The sequence below is a fragment of the Equus quagga genome, chromosome 6 (assembly GCF_021613505.1).
Source record: "Equus quagga isolate Etosha38 chromosome 6, UCLA_HA_Equagga_1.0, whole genome shotgun sequence".
NCBI lineage: Eukaryota > Metazoa > Chordata > Mammalia > Perissodactyla > Equidae > Equus > Equus quagga.
Genome location: NC_060272.1, coordinates 62,413,736 through 62,434,447, shown reverse-complemented (window position 1 = coordinate 62,434,447; position 20,712 = coordinate 62,413,736). Strand labels below are relative to the sequence as shown.

Genomic DNA, 20,712 nt, shown 5'->3' with positions numbered 1-20,712 from the left:
ACCCCCAGCAGTTATATTTTTCTTTAGGTTGGCATATTCATAGACTCTTTTTTTCTTAGCCCTGATTTTCTATTTGCATCGTCTTATGTGGTTTTAATTTCAGTTACTTCAATATCTTGTAGAAGTAAAATAAATAAATGCAGAAGAATAAAAGTTAAGTGAGTGCCTTCCTCCTGTTCATCCCTGTGGAGTCTTCTTCAATGAAAAGGGCAGTCGCTGATCCTCCTGGGCAAGGCAGCCACCTGGTGGCACCAAAGCTTTCCCACAGTTGTCTTTAGAGAGGTGATTTGGCCTGAAAGTTTCTGTCCTGCTGGCCATTTCTTGGACTGTGCCACACACATTGCTCCTGTCCAAAATGCTATGGGTTTAGTTCTAGCGACTGGGCAGAGCTGACCTAAGGGAGCCTGGCTGGCTTCTTTCAGATGCTCAACTTAAAAGATCAATGTTTCAAAAGGGGTGGGGCAACTCCCAACCAGACCAGGCCAGTTGGGGGCTGTGCCTCGTCTATGGAGGCAGCTGCATTTTCCTACTCCATCCAAGGCAACTGGAGGCGGGACCCTCATCACAAATGCAGAGTTTAGGGAGCATGTCGTAGGGCCACGGGGAAGAGGCCTCTTCAGCTTCATCAAATGTTCTGGTGACTTCCATGTGAAATGAATATATTGCTCCTGATATTGGGCACATCACTGGACAATGGTCATCATACCTCTAAAATAGAAACCGAGTATTAAAAAGACCCAAGAATGCCAATGTTATCATTCACCTTTGCCTCCATTATGCATTTAGAGAAATTATGTCATTTAAAGCCATTTTGCATCTAGACCTCTATGTCTGAGATTAGGAAAAAGCCATCAGTAGAAGTTGGAAGAATGTAATTATATAAAATCTTTAAATTCAGGCTCTTGACCCCTCATGGATCCATTTGTTATAATAATTAAGCGTGACAGATGTTTCCTTTGAGAATCCATTTTTAGTCACGTCAATTTCTCATGCTATTTTCTCAAGCCTCTGCAGCATCCGATCACCCGTATTTCCAGAGAAGAAAAGAGAAGTGGAATCCTACAAATCATAAGGGGTATTTATGTCCAGACCAGGTGACTATTCAGCTATTCGGACTTGGGATCACTGGCCAGAACTGGTCATTGACATCGTTCTGAGGGTATGAGGACAGAGATGCTCGCCACAGTTAGCTTCATTTGCCCTTAAACATCTCTTCCAGGAATTCTATGTGTCTCCTCAGGTGCCTCTTACCTGTGGATTGGAGACTTCGCTCATCTGTAGAAACCCAAGGAGGGGGATGAGAAGATCCCTGCATTTCTCCTGACTTCCTTGGGGCTGAAGACATCAGCCACGGGCTCAAGGGTCTTCCTGATAAAGGTAAACATTTGGTCTCCTTGGGACGCACTAAACAGTACAGACTGACAGACTTCCATGTGACAGTTCCTCCTGCCTCCAGGCTTCAGGGCTCAAGAAGCACCCTGCACTACAGTCCATTTTGTCCAACAACACAGTAGCCTTCCCACCATCACAAAAGTCTCTTCAGTGGCTCACCACCCCACATCCACAGGTGACCCAACTGAGGTGACCCAAAATGATTTCTGTAGGGCTCAGCAAGTCAGTTAGGGATGGACTGAGAAACATTTGATCTTTAAAGCAGATACTAGGTGGTATTTAGGGTAGGCCACAGTGGGACTATGAATGGTAATCTGGGGAGTCTTATTTGGAAAAGAGGCAAAGAAGGGATGGGCTGTGAACTAGACCAGGCCACTTACCAACAGGTCAGTGCCAGGGGGAAGTGCAAGGTCAAGGAGACAAGAGGCTGGGTTTCATTAAATGACAAAAAACTAGGGCTAAAATCTAGATTTCCTACATCACAGAGCTGAATCCAGGAGGGAAATAATTTATGAGACAACCTCAGTGTTTTTTAGTTGGACAAATTTATTGAGCACCTGTAGTATGTCAGCATCTATCACAACAATAATAATCCAAAAGAGTTGAGATTCACCAGTGGGTATCAGGAGCCCTCTTGGATGAGGAAAATGCTAGGGTATGGCCAGAAACGGAAGCTAGTGCTTTATCAGTAGTGTCTCTGTGACTCCTTCTCCACAGAGTGACTGCCATTTCTGACCATAGCTTGAGAGCGGAGGGGAGGATCTGAATGTGGTCTGTAGTGGGCTTCCCTTCCCTTCTCCTCTTGTGTTATGGGAGCTTCTTGCATTTTATGCTCTTGAATGGTGTTGCTGACATCCTTGGGTTCAATCAGTTTGGTAGACTGGACTGTGCCAAGGTGGGCTGCTGAGAAAGAGTGGGACCAGAGAGCATTAGAGTTGAGCTCTAAAGCAATCCTGGGGGTGCATGCAAGTACACTAAACTAAGGGTACTGATTAAGGGTGAAGGCAGGAGGAGCCATCACTTGGCAGTTGGTCCACTTGTTTGTGCCTCATTGACTTTCACTACTCATGAGCTTGCCCATTCCTTGGAGGCTGCATCATCACCTCTGAATTTTCTCCTTTTCCCTAATGTTAGCACGCTGCTTTTCATCATCAGCTGTTGACTGCGTGTCACATTTCCAGGCAGGAGGTGGACACCTAGTGGCTTTCTAGGAGTCATCCCTGCAGAAAGAAGCCTCTCACTGTTCTAAGCCCTGTAGTTCTGGAGTCATTGGTGTGACCTCAGGAGCCCACTTTTTGGTCTCTTGCACCACAGCAATCGAGAACTGCAGACTTAGATTCTCCATTGTTGACTGTGACTGAGATCTTGAATCCACCTCAGTCTAGCAGAAGGACTGGCAAACTATGACCTTGGGCCAAATCTGGCCCTCCACCTGTTCTTGACAATAAAGTTTTATTGGAATTCAGCCACTCCCATTCATTCACATATTGCCCATGCTGCTCTCATGCTATAACAGCAGAGCTGAGTAGTTGCAACAGAAACCAAATGGCTGGCAAAGCCTAAAATATTTATTATCTAGCCTTTTTCAGAAAAAGTTTGCTCAATCCTGGTCTAGAATTATAAGAGACCATATTTTTATTTACTTAATTTAGAGCAGAAGATTATAATTCAGAGTCCTGGAATATCCAGGATACTTGGGGCAGGATCTAAGGCTTTCATTACAGGGATGGGAAAGACTTGAGGCTTCAGCTCAAGTCTGATGATTGGTAACGGCTGCCTAGCGGGCTGTTGAAAAGGATTCTGAGGCTGTGTCTGGGCTGGTGTGGGCTCTTCTAGCGAGGGGAAAACAGAGCCATGAGAAATTCAGGCAAGGAGCACCAGACTGGGAAATGAGCAAGACAAATCCACTCTCTTCTTTCCCAAACATAAATAACATCCAGGGACAGCTCGGCACTGCCCCCGATGCCAGCACTTGGCATTGCTGAGGTTGGCATTGTAAACATACACTTACTGGAGTGCGAGAGAGGTGAGACTCAAATACTGTTCACACTGTGACAGAGGCAGACAAGAGGCAGGAAAAGCCACGGTGGGGGCTAGAGCTCCAGCTTTAATTAAGGCTCTTGTGCACTCACAGAAGGCTGGCAATGCAACAGTGTTCAGGACAGCATCCCGTGTAAAGCTTTCCATTTGGAGAAGAGGTGGCATTTATTAATCTGTGCAATGGAAATGCCAGTTAAAATGTTACAAATTATTTAAAAATGAAAAAGACAGAGTGTACATGATGCACATTTACTAGAGAAAACAGTAAAAAATGTGACACACACACACAGTCCTTAGGTTGTGGTTTTTAAAATGGAAGGATCTTAAGACTACCCACTATGTCTACTATTCTGTCACTCTGTAACTCCAACGAATGATTCTACCTCAGTAATCCAAATAAATCCAGGTAGTGGCGTGGTCTCCTGCAGACCCTCACTTGTTACAGTAGGTGGGTTGTTGAAAGGTGTATGCAAATCTAGTTTTTGGAACTCAAATCACATTTTAAATGCACCAACAGTCTGTTACTCATACTAAATCCCTATAAAGCATATCAGCCACTTTTGTGAAAATCCAGATTTTCAGAGGTTGCATGGCTTCCAAGGGTGGTATTACTGTAGTCTGATATATGTTTACTGTCTTATCACGCTGATTTTTACTGTAAGCAGTACTTGGAAATTCTTAGGGCCACTGTTCCCTGGAAATGTAAATAGATAGGGAGAATCCGTAAGGGGCACATTATGCTATTGTGCACTAGTCTCTGGCTCAGGTCATTTAGTATCTTTCCGACATTCAACATTTTGGCCTTAATTGTTTCTCCTTCACAGCATGAAAAATTGCCAAATCAGCTCCAGCTGACTAGGTTTTCTTTTCACTTCAAATAATCATATGAAGCATTTAAATTGTATAAGCACACTAAACCATATCTCAAATGGAATCGAGTATTCAAAAAAAATATATTTTACAACTTAAGTTTGCTGAAAATTTATTTGCATAAAAACGCCAGTATTTTCCCACCAAGTCCCTAGAAAATACCACCTCTCAGTAAGAATCGGAGGAATGGCAACTGTGCTAACGATCCCCGTGAAACGGGTAATTAGATCCCAGACAGACCTGGGGGAGCAGGGCTGAGAACCTGGGTGGCATTCAGACTCCAGAAGGACAGTGGGGCCTGAGCCTGTGTGTCTGAGCTTACTTGAAAAACAAGAGTAGAGGGTGCTCAGATGTAGAATTCCTCCGTGTCATTGTCCCCGGGTCCAGGCAATGCTGGAGGTGGTGGGTCGTCTCTGCCAGTCTGCTTGGCGTTGGGAGCCTCACAAGGGAGCTCTGGGGATGACTCTGTGAGTGAGGAGGCGCCGGAAGCTGGGGGAGCAGCAACAGCTGTTGCCGAGGAGCTGGGAGGCCCTTTGGTGAAGAAAGGGAGGGAAGCCCAGGAGGTCTCTGTGGCCACCCCACTCCCAGTGGGCAGTGGTCCTTCTCTGGAACCTTTGTGCTTTGACCAGCGGCTGCTGCATCTTTCGGAGGTGAGGGATGTTTCCACAGTGTCGCAGAACCTGCTAGGTGCAGAATACGCAGAGACCACAGAAAGGTCTGAGGAGGACAGCCGTAGGCCCGTGTCCACGTCTGTCTCCTGGGCCCCCTCTAAGTCATCGATGGAGAAGAGCTGGCCGTGCCTCCACTCCGATGCCCTGTGCCCTGGGGCACCTGTGTTTGAAAACCACTGTGGTACAGCTGAGGAGGCTGGGGAGGGGTCTCCTGTAGGCAAACAAAACAAGGACTTGCTTCTCTGAAAAGACCATGGGAGGCTGGGAGGGACGCTGGCTCGTCTGGCAAATTCCTGCTGGTGCCTAGTAGGCAGGCCCGTCTGGCTGAGCCCTGGGTGTGAACTGTCCAGGAGCGGCTGCTGGCTGCTGCCAGGTGTACAGCTTAGTGCAGTGGCGCTCGGGGAAGGCATGGAATCAGGTTTCTGCTCTGAGTGGTGAGCTCTGCTGGGTTTGGGAAACTTCTTGTGTACCTTTTGTGCCTGTAGGGGAAAGAGGACATATCACGTTAGTGCAGGACTGGGGGGGTCACCCGGGGCACAGGGATTCATTGTTAAACACATCATGAAACAAACTTTAATAACTGGAAACTTCCAGCAACGTTGTGGCAATAAAGCATTAGCAGAACTTTCATTCTCCAAACTATAAAGCAGGCACAGAGTTAGCAGAGCTTGGGGGAACATGGACCAGACTTCTCAGTCTGAGACATCTCTGAACCTAGGAGGGGAAGCAGCCCCTTGTCACAAAAGGAATGACACTTCAGGTGCACACGCAAGGGTGCTCAACAGATTAGCCGCAAGAATGAGGGCTGGCTGAGCATGACAGAGGAGATAGGAATTACCATGAAAGGTAAGAAGAATGCTTGAAGGGTTTGTTCCCCTCCAAGCAAAGCACCACTGTTTGGAAACGTTATTGACAAGAGGATGGAAGTGATCAAGCTGGGGCATGCAGACTATCTCAGATCAGATCAACAAGGGACTTGATTCCAGGACACGTGTGATGGCCAGGACATCCTAGGGGTGACCCATGGTTTAGGGAAGTAAATCTTCAATGAGTGAGGGGCTATCAGGAGATTAGCACTTATTTATTTGCTCTTAGGAACCGGACTCCTCTCTACATTGTGCCCTTCAGAAACTGTGCAGGAAAGGGAGCTGGTGACTACTGACTAAGCCCTTGGATGCTCCAGGGGGCAGGGACAAGGAGTTTCCCCTTTCACATTTCACCCCTGTCCTCCTGTTCTCCCCCATCCTTACTACAGCTCCCCAGGAACCTGATTCTGTTGCACAAAACTGGGGGCCTCTCTTCCAATGCACATTTCCCACCTGGGTCTGCTTCTCTCAGATTCTCCCTCTGGTCTGGCTCCGTGCCCAAGCCTGCAGGCCAACCTTTCTAGACAAAGTTTCAATTAAATAATGGACTTGGGGACAGTGGGTCTGGCTCTATTTAGTATAGGATCACCTGATTTATGAATCCCTGAAATAAGAAAAGGATTCTGAGTGTGGTTTGCTATAAGGGCTATTTCCTGGCACCCAGCCGGCTATGAGAGACACTTGCCCTTCCTAGATAACAAACACCCCTGCCTCCCTGTTAAACAGGAAGCTGGTTTCCGACAGCCACTTGGAAAGCTTGGTTCAATGTACTACACATTTATTGTGTACCTATTACAGGTAAAGGAGGGGAAACCACAATGAGAAGGACTCAGAAGGACATGAAACTTACATTTCATCCAAAGGATAGAAAACAAAAAGAAAAAACCCCAACAAGAGAATGTGATGACAGGCACAATAATAGAGCTAGGAGGGAGAGACCGCGCCTGTCCTGTGGGAGCAGAGGAGAAGTCAATGGAGGTGGCTCCATTGGGTGAGCCTTTGAGAAGGGCAGCTGTCCTCCTAGTGGATGGCACGGCTGGAGAGGAGGCTGTGTAGGAGAGAGAGGCCAACACAAACACAGGCTGACTGTTGGCAGGTAAGCAAGGGACTTACGGGGGTCAGTGGGCAGTTTGGCTTGATTAGAGTCCACGTACTTGAAAAGCAGTGATGGAAGGTCAAGTTAGGAATGGAGTCTAATGCCATCTTGGTCAAGGAGGCCTTGACCACGTGGGTAAGAAATCCCCACACTTATCCTTCTGCTGGGGTCATAGATAATCTTAATTATGTTTTTCCTATATGACCATTCCTTTCATTGACTTCTAAGATCTTTGTTTGCCTAATTCCAGATATCTCTTAATCTTATAAACAGACTGACTCATTCTTTCAACCAACATTAACCGAGGGTCTTTTATGCAGAACTTCCCAACTGGTGTATTTCAGCCTTGAATGGATTATTAAAGGTGTGGGTCAATTCTGGTGGTAGAAAGACCATTTAGAAGATACTGCAGTAGTCTTTCACTTTTTAAAATTTGGGACAAATGCGTCACATTTTCAGTTGCACGCATGAGTTTCTTCTCAATCACTGATTCAGATATTCAGCATTCTCTGTCCAAGCTTCCTGATCTTCTCCTTAATCCTCAGTCTTTACATTCTGTCGGTGGGAGGTGTGTGTGCGTTTGTCCCCATGATGTGCTGATCCTATTCCTGCCCTTCAGGCTCTGTACAGCACATTGAAACTCCCAAGTCGTTCTGCCAAGGGTGGCTTAAGGAGCTAAAAGCGAAGAGCAGCAATTAAAGAGATTTATGATGGTCTGAATTATACGTCCTTAAAGAATATGATGCAAAATGTTCGTACAGGTTGTAACTGGGTAAGATATGATTCTTCTAAAGACCACGCTCCACAAGGCCATTCTCATCAAGACACATCTGTCCAGAGCAGCCTCAGATTTGATGTGCATGGGGGACCTAGCGGAATATGCTGAGGAAGGTTCTGAGGTGAGCTGGTTCCTCCTGGCGAAGGATCCACTCACCAGGGCCTTCTGCTCTGTGCTCCACCATCCCCCAGACCCCCAACCCTACCCTTCTGACTCCCAGTACTGCTCTGGCAAATGACCTATGATCTCTGCAAGGCTCTGTGCTCCACGAGGGAGATCCTGCTCAGCACATGTCCTGCCCAGTGCCTGACACAGTAGAGGAGCTTAAGCATGAATGAAGAGTCACCCCTTCGGGACGGGGTAAGGAGCAGCCTCAGAAGGCCCAGGTATGCCTGAGAGGTGTCACAGCCGGATGGCTGTTGAAGAGACAAACTAACTTTCTCAATTGCTTGAGTTTGGCTAAGTAAGAGAAAATAACTTCTGAAGCTCTTTAAAGAAGGAAGTCCTTGGGTATGGAGGCTGCTTTCAGGAGGAGACAATGTTGATTAATTAAAATGTCTATCTTATTGTTCCCAAGGGCCAATTCCCCTGGGGACCCCAATGTCATTTTCTTCCTTGATAAGTATGCACCACCCTGTACCTGCCATCTTTGACGTCTTACTCGAGGAGCATGCTCTTGGTGAGCATGACTGCAGTCTGCATCTGCCTGAAGCCTCTGTGAGCACTGCTTCATGAGAAGCAGAAGGCCAAGCTTCCCATGCAAGGAACCGCTAGGGGACAAGTGGATCTTTCCACTGTCAGGGACAGAGCAGTGTTAAATTTGACTTAAAATCAAGAACTGGTCAAGGACGAATACTTGGTTGTTTTGCAGAGATTTTCATCACTGTGCTTGTTTAACGGAAACACACCCGTGCTCCATCTTATTTTTACTGCATCATGAAGGCAGGAGTCTAGATACATCCTAAACTCTGCTGCTTTGAAGAGAGATGACACCCAGTGTTTCTCACCAGAGGGGTGTCCATGTGCACCATGGAGGTGCCTGCTGGGCAGGTGGGATTCCAGCTGGCACAGCGCTGGCTGGCAACAGTGCAGGACTCTGGGTGGGGAGTTGGAGGAGGGTGGCTGCAGAGCCTCCGCACCCCCAGCTCTCGAGTTGGGCCCTGGGCTGATGTGCATGGGCATGTGCCCGCAGTAGATTTGCTGGTATTCTCCAGCTCTGTCCAGAGGCAGAAAAGGCAGCTTCCAAAAGCGGGGTCTTGTCTGTCCTAGAGACAACTTGCACATGCAAAGGATGGAGATTCTTTCTGCCCCCTTGCCCTGGCGGGGGCTGTTTCTGGCCTCTCTTGTCTGCTTGTCTGACTTTCCTGGGAAGACTAGAGGCTGAGAATGAATCACTGTCGGAGTTTCAGAACACTCTTGCCCCGTGGACTCTTCCAGAGTGAAACAACACCGCATGCCCTCCTCCCACGGAAGCCTCCTCCCATCCTGGCTTTCAGCTCTCAGGCTGCCCTCTGGAGCCTCTCCCAGTGACAGCAGCAGTGTGCTTCAGCGTCGGCTTCCCTTCTCTTTGAAGCAGTGCAGGCTAGCTGACTCACTGGAATCCAGTAGTTCCCCTCTTGGCTATTTATGGCACTTTCTCTAAGGAACAGAATAGCGTTACATAAGTGAATCTGTTTAAGGCAACAGCCAGGAAGATCTGGTTACGTCTCTGAAATCACCAAAAAATAGAAACGCAGTAATCGACTCATGAGCTTCTCGTGCAGCTTCACGCGCAGGCAGTCTGCAGTTGGGGAAGTAAAGAGGTCTGAGCCGCAGCGTCTTTCTCCAGGATCTGGGCGTCAGTAGGATCACTCCCTGGCACATGGATAGACTCCCGAGGAAAGGTGATTCAGCCCCTGGCCCGGTAACCCTGGGCGCCGTCTCATGGGCGATTCATGGCCCTCACCCTCACACCTCCTCTTTCCTACAAAGGTCATTTCCTCTTGTTCTGTCCTTGGCAGAATCACAACTAGTGTGGCCTTGTCTGCTGTGTAATGAGCCAGCAATGGACCTTTTAACCCAGGGACTACTAAAAATTAGGGGCAGTCTCAAGGAAATTGGGCAGTAGGTTCATATGAGAAATCAGATTTTTGTTCTAAAGAAAAACATCACATTTTTCTTCTCCTGTCACTGTCCTTTGGGTAGTTTTCATATACCCACTAAGAATACTGCCCACAGGCAAAGCCAATGTTGTCTTTTAAAAAAATTAAAAAATTTTTTTCATTAAAAAAATTAAGGAATTATATTGAGATATAATTGACATATTAGTTTCAAGTACAACAATGATTTACTATTTGTATATATTTTGAAATGATCATCACAATAAGTCTAGTTAATCCATCACGATAATTTTTTTCTTATAATGAGAACTTTTAATCTATTCTCTTAGCAACTTTCAATATACAAAACAGTATTATTAACGCTAGTCACCATGTTGTACATTACGTCCCCAGGACTTATTCATTTTATAATTGGAAGTTTGTACCTTTTGATTGCCTTCACCCTTTCACCCTCCACCCCCACCTCGGGCAACCACCAATCTGTTCTCTGTATCTGTGAGTTGGCTCTTTTTTTTTAATGTCACATATAAGTGAGATCATACCATATTTGCTTTTCTCTGTCTGACTTATTTCACTTAGCATAAAGCCCTCAAGGTCCATTCATGTGGTCGCAGACGGCAGGATTTCCTTCTTTTTCATGGCTGAATAATATTCTGTTTTATATATACCACATCTTCTTTATTCATCCACTGATGGACACTCAGGTTGCTTCTGTGTATTGGCTATTGTAAATAATGCTGCAGTGAACATGGGGTGTGGTGCAAATATCTTTTCAAGTTAGGCTTTTTGTTTCTTTCAGATAAATCGGAATTGCTGGATCATATGTAGTTCTAATTTTATTTTTAAAGGAACCTCCATACTGTTGTCTATTGGCTACTCCAATTTACATTCTCACCAACAGTGTAAAAGGGTTCCCTTTTCTCCACATCCTCGCCAACACGTTATTTCTTGTCTGTTTGATAATAACCATTCTAACAGGGATGAGGAGGTATCACTTTGTGATTTAGATTTGCATTTCGCTGATGATTAGTGATGTCGAGCATCATTTCATGTATCTGTTGGCCATTTGAATGTCTTCTGTGGAAAAACGTCTATTCCAATTCTCTGCCTGCTTTTTTTTTCTTTTTAAATTTTAGTTTACTTTTTACTTTTCATCTTGAAATAATTTCAGACTTAGAAAACAGGTGCAAAAATAATACAAATGTTTATATCTTACATAACCACAGTACAATGATCAAAACAAGAAAACTAACACTGATAGAATATTATTAACTAGTCCAAAAGCCTTAGTAAGATTTCAGCATTTGTCCCACTGATGTTCTTCTATTTCAGGGTCCAACCCAGGGTGCCACGTTGCTTTCAGTTGTCATGTCTCTTTACTGTCCTTTAAACTGGAACAGTTCCTCAGTCTTGTCTTTCATGGCCGTGACATTTTTGAAGAGTTATTCTGCAGATCAGTGCTGTTCAATATAACTTTTTTTTTAAACTATCCAGTAGAACTTTCTGGGAAGATAGAAAATTATGAAATCTATATCTGTGCTGTGCAATATGATAGCCACATGAAAATCACATTTGGAATGTGGCTAGTATGGCTGAGGAACTGAATTTTACATTTTATTTCATTTCAATTAAAATAGCTACATGTGGCAAGTGGCTACTGTATTGGACAGGACAGCTGTTGAATGTCCCTCATTGGGGGTTTGTTTGATGTTTCTTCATGATTCACTTCAGATTATGAGTTTTACCAAGAATGGCATAGACGTGATGCTGTATCCTCCTTTGGTTCCCTGAAAAAGGTGGCAGGAAACCACCGAGGCTAGGATTTTTTATTGTGTCTGCCCACTTTTTAACTGGGTTGTTTGGTTTTTTGCTATGGAGTTGTATGAGTTCTTTATATATTTTGGATATTAGCCCTTAGCAGATATACGATTTGCAAATATTTTCTCCCATTTGGTACGTTGTCTTTTCATTTTGCTGATTATTTCCTTTGCTGTGCAGAAGCTGTTTAGTTTGATGTAGCCCCGTTTGTTTATTTTTGCTTTTGTTGCCTTTGCTTTTGGTGTCAAATCCAAAAAATCATCCCCAAAACCAACCTTAAAGAGCTTACTGCCTGTTTTCTTCCAGGAGTTTTATGGTTTCAGGTCTTATGTTCAAGTCTTTAATCCACTTTAACTTTTGTGAATGGTGTTAGATAGTGGTCCAGTTTCATTCGTTTGGATGTGGCTGTCCAATTCTCCCAACATAATTTATTGAACAGACTATCCTTTCCTTATTGTATAACTTTGTCTCATCTGTCATTAATTGACCGTATATGCACAGGTTTATTTTTGGTCTCTCTATTCTCTTCCATTGATCTACATGTTTGTTTTTATGTCAATACCATAAAAACAAGCTGTTCTGATTACTATAAAATTTATAGTATAGTTTGAAATCAGGAAGCATGATGCCTTCAGCTTTGTTCTTCTTTCTTAAGATTCTTTGGCTATCTGGGGTATTTTGTGGTTCCATACAAATTTGAGGATTGTTCCATTTTTGTGAAAAATACCGTTGGGATTTTGAAAGGGATTGCATTGAATCTGTAGAGTGCTTTGGGTTGTATGGACATTTTTATAATATTGACTCTTTCAATCCACGTGTATGGAATGTCTTTCCATTTATTTCTTTCATCAGTGTCTTACAGTTTTCAATGTGCAGGTCTTTCATCTTGGTGAAATTTATTCCCAGGTATTTTATTCTTTTGCTGCAATTGCAAATGGAGACTGTTTTCTCAAGTTCTCTTTCTGACAGTTCATTATTAGTGTATACAAATGCAACAGATTTTTATGTATTTATTTGGTATCCTACAACTTTACCGAATTCATTTATTAGTTCTAACAGTTTTTTGGCATAGGCTTCAGTGTTTTCATTATATAATATCACGTCGTCTTCAAGTAGTGACAGTTTCACTTCTTCCTTTCCAATTTGGATGACTTTTCTTTTTCTTGCCTATTGCTCTGACAAGGACTTGCAATACTATGTTAAATAAAAGTGGTGAGAGTGGGAATCCTTGTCTTGTTTCTGATCTTAGAAACAAGACAGCTCTGAAAGCTTTCATCATTGAGTATGATGTTAGCTGTGGGCTTGTCATATATGGTCTTTATTATGTTGAGATATATTTCCTCTATACTCAGTTTGAGTTTTTATCATAAATGAATGTTGAATTTTGTCAAATGCTTTTTCTGAATCTATTGAGATGATAGTATGATTTTTATCCTTCATTTTGATTTTCTGGTGTATAACATTGATTGATGTACAGATGTTGAACCATCCTTGAAGCCCAGGGATAAATCCCACTTGATCATGGTGTATGATCCTTTTAATGAATTGCTGAAATTCACTTTGCTAATATTTTATTGAGGATTTTTGCATCTATGTTCATTAGGGATATTGACCTGTAATTTTCTTGTAGCATCCTTGTATGGTTTTGGTATCAGGATAATGCTGGCCTCATAAAATGAGTTTGGAAGTTTTCTCTCCTCTTCTATTTTTAAATTTTATTTTATTGAGGTCATAATGGTATATAACATTATGAAATTTCAGTTGTACATTATTATATATGTGCCCCTTTACCCTTTATGCTCACCCCACAACTCCCTTCCCCTCTGGTAACCACTACTCTGTTCTCTTTGCCCACATGTTTATCTTCCATGTATGAGTGAAACCATACAGTGTTTGTCTTTCTCTGTCTGGCTTATTTCACTTAACAATAATACCCTCAAGGTCCATCTATCTTGTTGCAAATGGGACGATTTTGTGTTTTTTTTATGGCTGGGTAGTATTCCATTGTGTATGTATATATATATATCCACCATGTAGATATATATATACCATGTAGATATATATACACCATGTTCTTTATCCATTCATCAATCAATGGGCACTTGGGTTGCTTCCTTGTCTTGGCTGTTGTGAATAACGTTGCAATGAACATAGGGGTGCATAAGTTGCTTTGAATTGTTTATTTCAAGTTTTTTGGATAGATACCCAGTAGTGTGATACCTGGGTCATATGGTATTTCTATTTTTAATTTTTTGAGAAATCTCCATACTGTTTTCCATAGTGGCTGCACCAGTTTGCATTCCCACCAGTAGTGTATGGGGGTTCCCTTTTTTCCAGATCCTCTCCAACATTTGTTGTTTTTTGTCTTGGTAATTATAGCCATTCTAACAGGTGTAAGGTGACATCTCATTGTAGTTTTGGTTTGCATTTCCCTAATGATTAGTGATGTTGAACATCTTTTCATGTGCCTATTGGCTATTTATATATCTTCTTTGTATCTGTAGATTGCTTTAGGTATTATGGACATTTTAACTATGTTTATTTTTCCAGTCCATGTGCATGGAATATCTTTCCATTTCTTTATGTCATCATTGATTTCTTTCAATAGCATCTTACAGTTTTCATTGTGTAGGTCTTTCACCTCCTTGGTTAAATTTATTCCTAGATATTTTATTCTTTTTGTTGCGATTGTAAGTGGGATCCTATTCTTGAGTTCTCTGTTAGTTCATTATTAGAGTATATAAACGCAACTGATTTTTATAAGTTGATTTTGTACCCTGCAACTTTGCTTTAGGTGTTATTTCTAATAGTTTTCCGATGGGTTATTTAGGGTTTTCTACATATAAAATGATGTCATTTGCAAACAGCAAGAGTTTCATTTCTTCCTTGCCAATTTGGATATCTTTTATTTCTTTTTCTTGCCTAATTTCTCTGGCTAAAACCTCCAGTACTATGTTGAATAAGAATGGTGAGAATGGGCACCCTTGTCTTGTTCCTGTTTTCAGAGGGATCGCTTTCAGTTTTTCCCTGTTGAGTATGATGTTGGCTGTACGTTTGTCATATATGGCCCTTTTTATGTTGAGGTACTTTCCTTCTATACCCATTTTATTGAGAGTTTTTAACATAAATAGATGTTAGATCTTGTCAAATTCTTTCTATGCATCTATTGAGATGATCGTTTGATTTTTATTCCTCATTTTGTTCATGTGGTATATCACCTTGCTGGATTTGTGGATGTTGAGCCATCCCTGTGTCCCTGGTATAAATCCCACTTGATCACAGTGTATGCTCCTTTTGATGTATTGCTGTATTTGGTTTACCAATATTTTGATGAGGATTTTTGCATCTATGTTCCTCAGCAATATTGGCGTGTAATTTTCCTTCTTTGTGTTGTCCTTGCCTGCCTTGTCTTTGTGTTGTGATCAAGGTGATGTTGGCCTTGTGAAATGTGTTAGGAAATGTTCCACCTTCTTCTTCATCATCTTCTGCAATCTTTTGGAATAGTTTGGGAAGAATAGGTATTAAATCTTTGAATGTTTAGTAGAATTTCCTGAGAAGCCATCTGGTCCTGGACTTTCATTTTGGGGGAGGTTTTTGATTACTGTTTCAATCTCTTTACTTGTGATTGGTCTATTCAGATTCTCTATTTCTTCTTGATTCAGTTTTGGGAGGTTGTATGAGTCTAAGAATTTATCCATTTCTTCTAGATTGTCCAATTTTTTGGCATATAGTTTTTCATAGTATTCTGTTATAATCCTTTGTATTTCTGTGGTATCCATTGTAATTGCTCCTCTTTCATTTCTAGTTTTATTTATTTGAGCCTTCTCTCTTTTTTTCTTAGTGAATCTGCCTAAGGACCTGTCAGTTTTGTTCATCTTCTCAAAGAACCAGCTCTTAGTTTCATTGATCCTTTCTATTGTTTTTTTTTTTGGTTTCTATTTCATTTATTTCTACTCTAATTTTTATTATTTCCTGGCTTCTACTGACTTTGGGCTTTGTTTGTTCTTCTTTTTCTAGTTCTTTTAGGTGTAACTTAAGATTGCTCATTTGAGATTTTTCTTGTTTGTTAAGGTGGGCCTGTATTGCTATGAATTTCCCTCTTAGGACTGCTTTTGCTGTAGCCCATATGAGTTGGTATGGTGTATTTTCATTTGCATTTGTCTCTAGATATTTTTTGATTTTTCCTTTAATTTCTTCAATTGGTTGTTCAGTAGTATGTTGTTTAGTCTCCACTTATTTGTCACTTCCCAGGTTTCTATCTTCACTTTTTTTTATTCTTTTCTCTTTTTGCTGCTCTGATTGGATGAACACCAGTGCCTTGCCTCTGAGTTCACTGTTCCTTTCTTCTGCTTCATCTACTCTGTTGTTGAATCCCTCTAGTATATTTTTCAGTTTGGTTATTGAATTCTTCAGCTCTATGACTTCTCTTCAGTACTTTCTATCTTTTTGTTGAAGCTCTCACTTTGTTCATGCATTGTTCCGCCGAGCTCAGTGAGCATTTTTATGGTTGTTATTTTGAATTCTTTATCAGGTAAATCACTTATCTCTGTTTCATTAAGGTCTTTTTCTGAGATTTTATCTTGTTCTTTCATTTGCAAAATATTCCTGCGTTTCTTCATTTTCTTTGACTATCTGTGATGGTTTCTATACACTAAAGAAAATAGCCACCTCTCTAAATCTGAAGAAGTGGCCTTACATAGGAGATGAAATTAGCGTTCAACCCTGCCCTACCTCTTAGTTGGCTCTTAGACCTTTGTGTTTATCTAAGTAGCCTACTTTATTCTTAGTGGCTCCAGGAAGTTGAGAGTGTGCCAAGACCTGTCAGTGTCCCAAAGGGGAGGATCTCAGTCAGCACCTAGATTCAGGCTGATTGGAAGCCAGACCCTCAGGCAGCAGCTTTTAAAGTGTGTAAATAGACCTTTTCCAGGCAAAGACTGGGAGATGGGTGTTTCTGTTTGCTCCCTCTGCACTGAATCCTGGGATGATAGCCAGTTAAGAACTATCTGTTTGCTATCATCCTGCTGAACCTGTGAACACAAGCTCTGCTGGCCACCAGAGCCAGGCTATCAAGGGATCAGTATGTCCTCAGGGAAGTAGCTACAAAAGCTGGGACGCCATATGTGTACACAAGCTTCTTTCTCAGAATACTGGTGGCCTAGAGCTGGGAAGAGGGAAAGCATGGAGAGAGAGAGAGAGTATTAACATGGCACCTGTCAGCTTCCCTGGTCTCTGGAGAGGATTTTAGTCAGCCCCTATATGTGTGTTTAATTAGAAGCCTGTCCTGCAGGCCACAGCTATGAAGATAAGCTAATAGGCTTCTTTTACAGAAAAACTGGGCTTTTCAGTCTGTTGCCTCTCTGCTGTGCCCTGGGGTGTAGCCAGTTAAGAGCTCTTTCTCCATTTGTTATAGTCCTGTGGGACCTGCAAGTGTAAGTTCCACTGCCCACCAGAGCCAGGTGATCAAGGGCTGTCCCTTGGGTGGCAGCTGCAAAAGTCAGGGCACAAGTGCACAAGCTCCTTTCCAGGAGATACTGGCAACCTGCAAGGAGGCAGAGAGAGAGTGCAAATATGGTACTCACCCACCTCTGTTTTGAAGAGAATTTTAGTCGGTCCTCGGAGGTATGTTAAATTTGATGCCTGTCCTTTAGGCTGAAGCTTTAGGATAACCAAATAGGCCTCGTTCACAGAAAGACTGGATGCTTTTCAGTGGCTGCCTCTGTACTGGGCTCTGGGGTGGGTGATTCTACGCAAGCCCTTTAAGACAATTTCTCAGATGACTATAGCCTCGTGGGTCTCATGGGCATAAGCCCCACTGGCTTTCAAGGTGAGATCTTTTGGTAACTTTTCTCTCAAGTGCAGGTCTTAACAGTTGGGTGCCAGATGTGGGGTTCAAACACTTTGCTCCTCAAGGAGAGGCTTGGAGTTGTGAGATCTCTCCCAATTGTGGGTTGCTGTGCTGGGGCTGGGGTTCATGGCAAGACTGGGTCTCAGCCTTTCACATCTGCTTCAATGTGGGTTTTTTTTTTCTTGTTTACTCAACTTCTAGAAATTGCTCAGCTAGTTTTTGGGTTTTCTTCAGAAGAAATTGTTCCATATGTAGCTGCAGATTTGGTATCCATGGGAGGAGGTGAGTTCAGTATCCTCCTATGTCGTCATCCTGAACTAGAACCCTATGTTGTCTTTTTTGAATGGTCAGTAAAAAGAGAGGAGGAGGAGTTAGAGAAAAAGGCAAGATGCACTCTAAAAGTAAACATAACCTGTGCACATTTTGTCAAATCAGTGACATTTCTAGGTAGGAAGTTTGAAAACCATCAAAGATTCTAGGACATACAGGATGGTGGTTTAGGCAAATCTTTGCTAGATGATCATTTGTCAATTCCTTTCCCCTTTGTCATTATGGAATTGTAAGACTTTCTGAAGAATCATTAGATAGAGGAACATACTAATTCCATTCCTTATAGAATGACAGGTAGGATAATGCAGAATATAAGAAAAGTACTTATTCTCCAGAATTGGCAAAATGGCAGCAAAGTGATAACCATCTACCCTGACTGGCTCCCTGTCAAAAGTTACATAGCCTTCCTGGCTTCACCCTCTTACATATCTGAGTGATCTTTTTAAATACAAACCTGGTCAAATCCCTTGGCAGAACACCCCCCTTCAGCTTTGCATCTTTCTGGAATTGTAACCTGTGTGCTCAGCCATTTGGAACTGCCATTGTTCCCAAACACACAAGGTTGGCTTATATCTCCACGACTTAATGCTGTCCCAATGCTTGTCTGTCTGCTTAGGGAACACCTGCCAATCTTAAGAGACCAAGCTCAAGGTGATGCTGTGAAGCCTTATCTAGACACTTCCCCTCTTTTGTGAACAATATGCACTCATTTCACTTGAGCATATAACTAGAAGCGTGATTGCTGGGGTAAAAGGTGAGCATATTTTTAGCTTCAGTAGTTGCTGCCAAATGAATTTCCAAACTAGTTGCATCAATGTGTAATTCTACCAGGAATTGATAAGTATTCCAGTTCTTTCACATCCTCACCATCATTTGGTGTTATCTTTCTTTTTAATTTTAGCCATTCTGGTAGGTAAAGTTATTTCATCATGGTATTAACTGGCATTTTCCAGATGACTGATGATATCAGTCTGAGGAGCATCTTTTTACATGTTTCTTGGCCAGTTGGACATCCTTGGTAGTGATGGGCCTGCTCTTTTTATATATTCTGGATTCACTTCTCTTCAAAGATGCATGCATTGTAAATATCATCATCTAGTCAGTGGCTTGCAATTTTACTCTCTTATTAGTGTCTTTTGATGAACTGAAGTTCTTATTTTTAATAAAGTCATTTATTGTTTTTCCTTTAAGGCTGGTACTTATTGTATAGCACAACATTCAGTTATTCTGAACCAGAGTGTGTAGGACAGAACAGAAAGGAGCTTGGATCCCTGAGGACCGTGGGCTGCCATGTATTGGAGAGAGAAATAAGCAACTATTTTTATTAAGCCATAATTTTTTTAAGCCACTATTTTTTAAGTCTCTGTCCTTTTCAGTTGAACCTGAGCTTACAAATTACTACAGCAAACAAACAACTGATATTTTGCAGAAATGTATATTTATGTATTTAGAGGAACTGGGTTAACTGTAAAATGTTTACTTGGAATTGTAAGGTTTTTAGGAGCTGAGTTAATTGACCTCTAACACCTGCACTTATGTGTTTAAATAAATATTCATATTTGCCCATAATAGGCACTCAATAAATTCCTAACGAATGAGTAAAGGAATACATGAATACATGTGAGATAAAAATACATATCTTCTAAAATTGCTTATTATCAAGGGGGTTTTAAGATGCTCATATATATGTATAAGTATACATATATATCAAACCTCATAAATACCAACAGTTATTATTTGGTTTAGATAGGAAAAAGATCATGAGGACTTTGGTATTATGAGAAAGTGGTAGCAACATCTAATGATAGAGAGAAATTTTTCAAATCAAAAAATATCTGAGGGGGTGCCTCACGGACTAGTTTTGTTCAATATCAGTAGCAGCTCTTGGAAAAATGTGGCAAGTATCACAGAAGATACGAATTAGAAAGGGACTGTGAGCACCTGGAGCTGCTAGAGAACAAGCAGGCTATTGATCTGATATACATTAAAAAGTAGCCATTTAAGGAGGAACAACAGAGAAAATCAAGGTGATATATCTGAGGACTGGGAGCTGAGGGTGACAGATCTAATGATAGAATCTGTAAAACTGAAAAAGAAGACTCATGAAAGGAGCATATCATGCTCAGATGCAAAGCTTTCTCTCTGTATAAGTTCTGCATTTTTCCCTGAATATTTATTTTTCAGTATGATTCATGAATTACTATGCTATTGGCTGTAAAACACAGGGGTAGACTAAATTGATTTTTATATTAACAAAGGATCACCAGGATTTAAGTATTACTAATTTAAGGAGTTTCAAAAGAGAAATATTCTTTGCTATAGTTCAATGAACAGATCTTAGAAGTAGCTGACTGAAATGATTATCAACAACTTAGGAAAGAAACTAATTTTTGAAATTAGAATGAAAAAGAGTGAAGAAAGCCTACTTGAACTGTGGGACATGATAAAAAGAAAAAATATCTTCATTTTGGAAGTCTCAGAAGGAGAAGAGAAGGTGAAAGAGACAGAAATTTTATTTAAAGAAATAATGGCTGAAAACTTTCTAAATCTGGGAAGACATATGGCCATCCAGATACAGAAAGCTCAAAGATCCCTGAACAGATTTAAACCAAAGAGATCTTAACCAAGACATTATAATCAACCTCTCCAAAATCAAAGACAAAGAGAGGATCTTGAAAGCAGCAAAAGTAAAAAGAATCATCATATACAAAGGAATCCTGAAAAGGCTTTCAGCAGATTTCTCAGCAGAAAACTTGCAGGCTAGGAGAGAGTGGGATGATAGACTCAAAGTGCTCAAAGGAAAAAACTCATCCAAGAACTTTACCCAGCAAAGCTGTCATTCAGAAATGAAGGAGAGAGAAAGACTTTCCCAGACAAACAAAAGCTGGGGGAATTTACCACCACTAG

At 41.8% G+C, this 20,712-nt stretch overlaps 1 protein-coding gene across 2 annotated transcripts in view; it reads right to left on the bottom strand.

The window, feature by feature from the left end:
* Positions 1–1,937: 1,937 nt before the first annotated feature.
* FAM124A (family with sequence similarity 124 member A) overlaps positions 1,938–20,712 on the bottom strand; it is an 87,964-nt gene continuing 69,189 nt past the window's right edge. The window contains exons 4-5 of one of the 2 annotated variants that reach the window (XM_046665020.1): positions 4,625–5,452; positions 1,938–2,295 (exon numbers count right to left, since the gene is read on the bottom strand). In XM_046665020.1, the coding sequence (XP_046520976.1) occupies positions 4,649–5,452 (804 nt within the window). In that variant the 3' untranslated portion in view covers positions 1,938–2,295; positions 4,625–4,648. Of the gene's footprint in view, positions 2,296–4,397; positions 5,453–20,712 lie in introns of those variants that run through there. The other variant, XM_046665019.1, reaches the window with a different exon arrangement.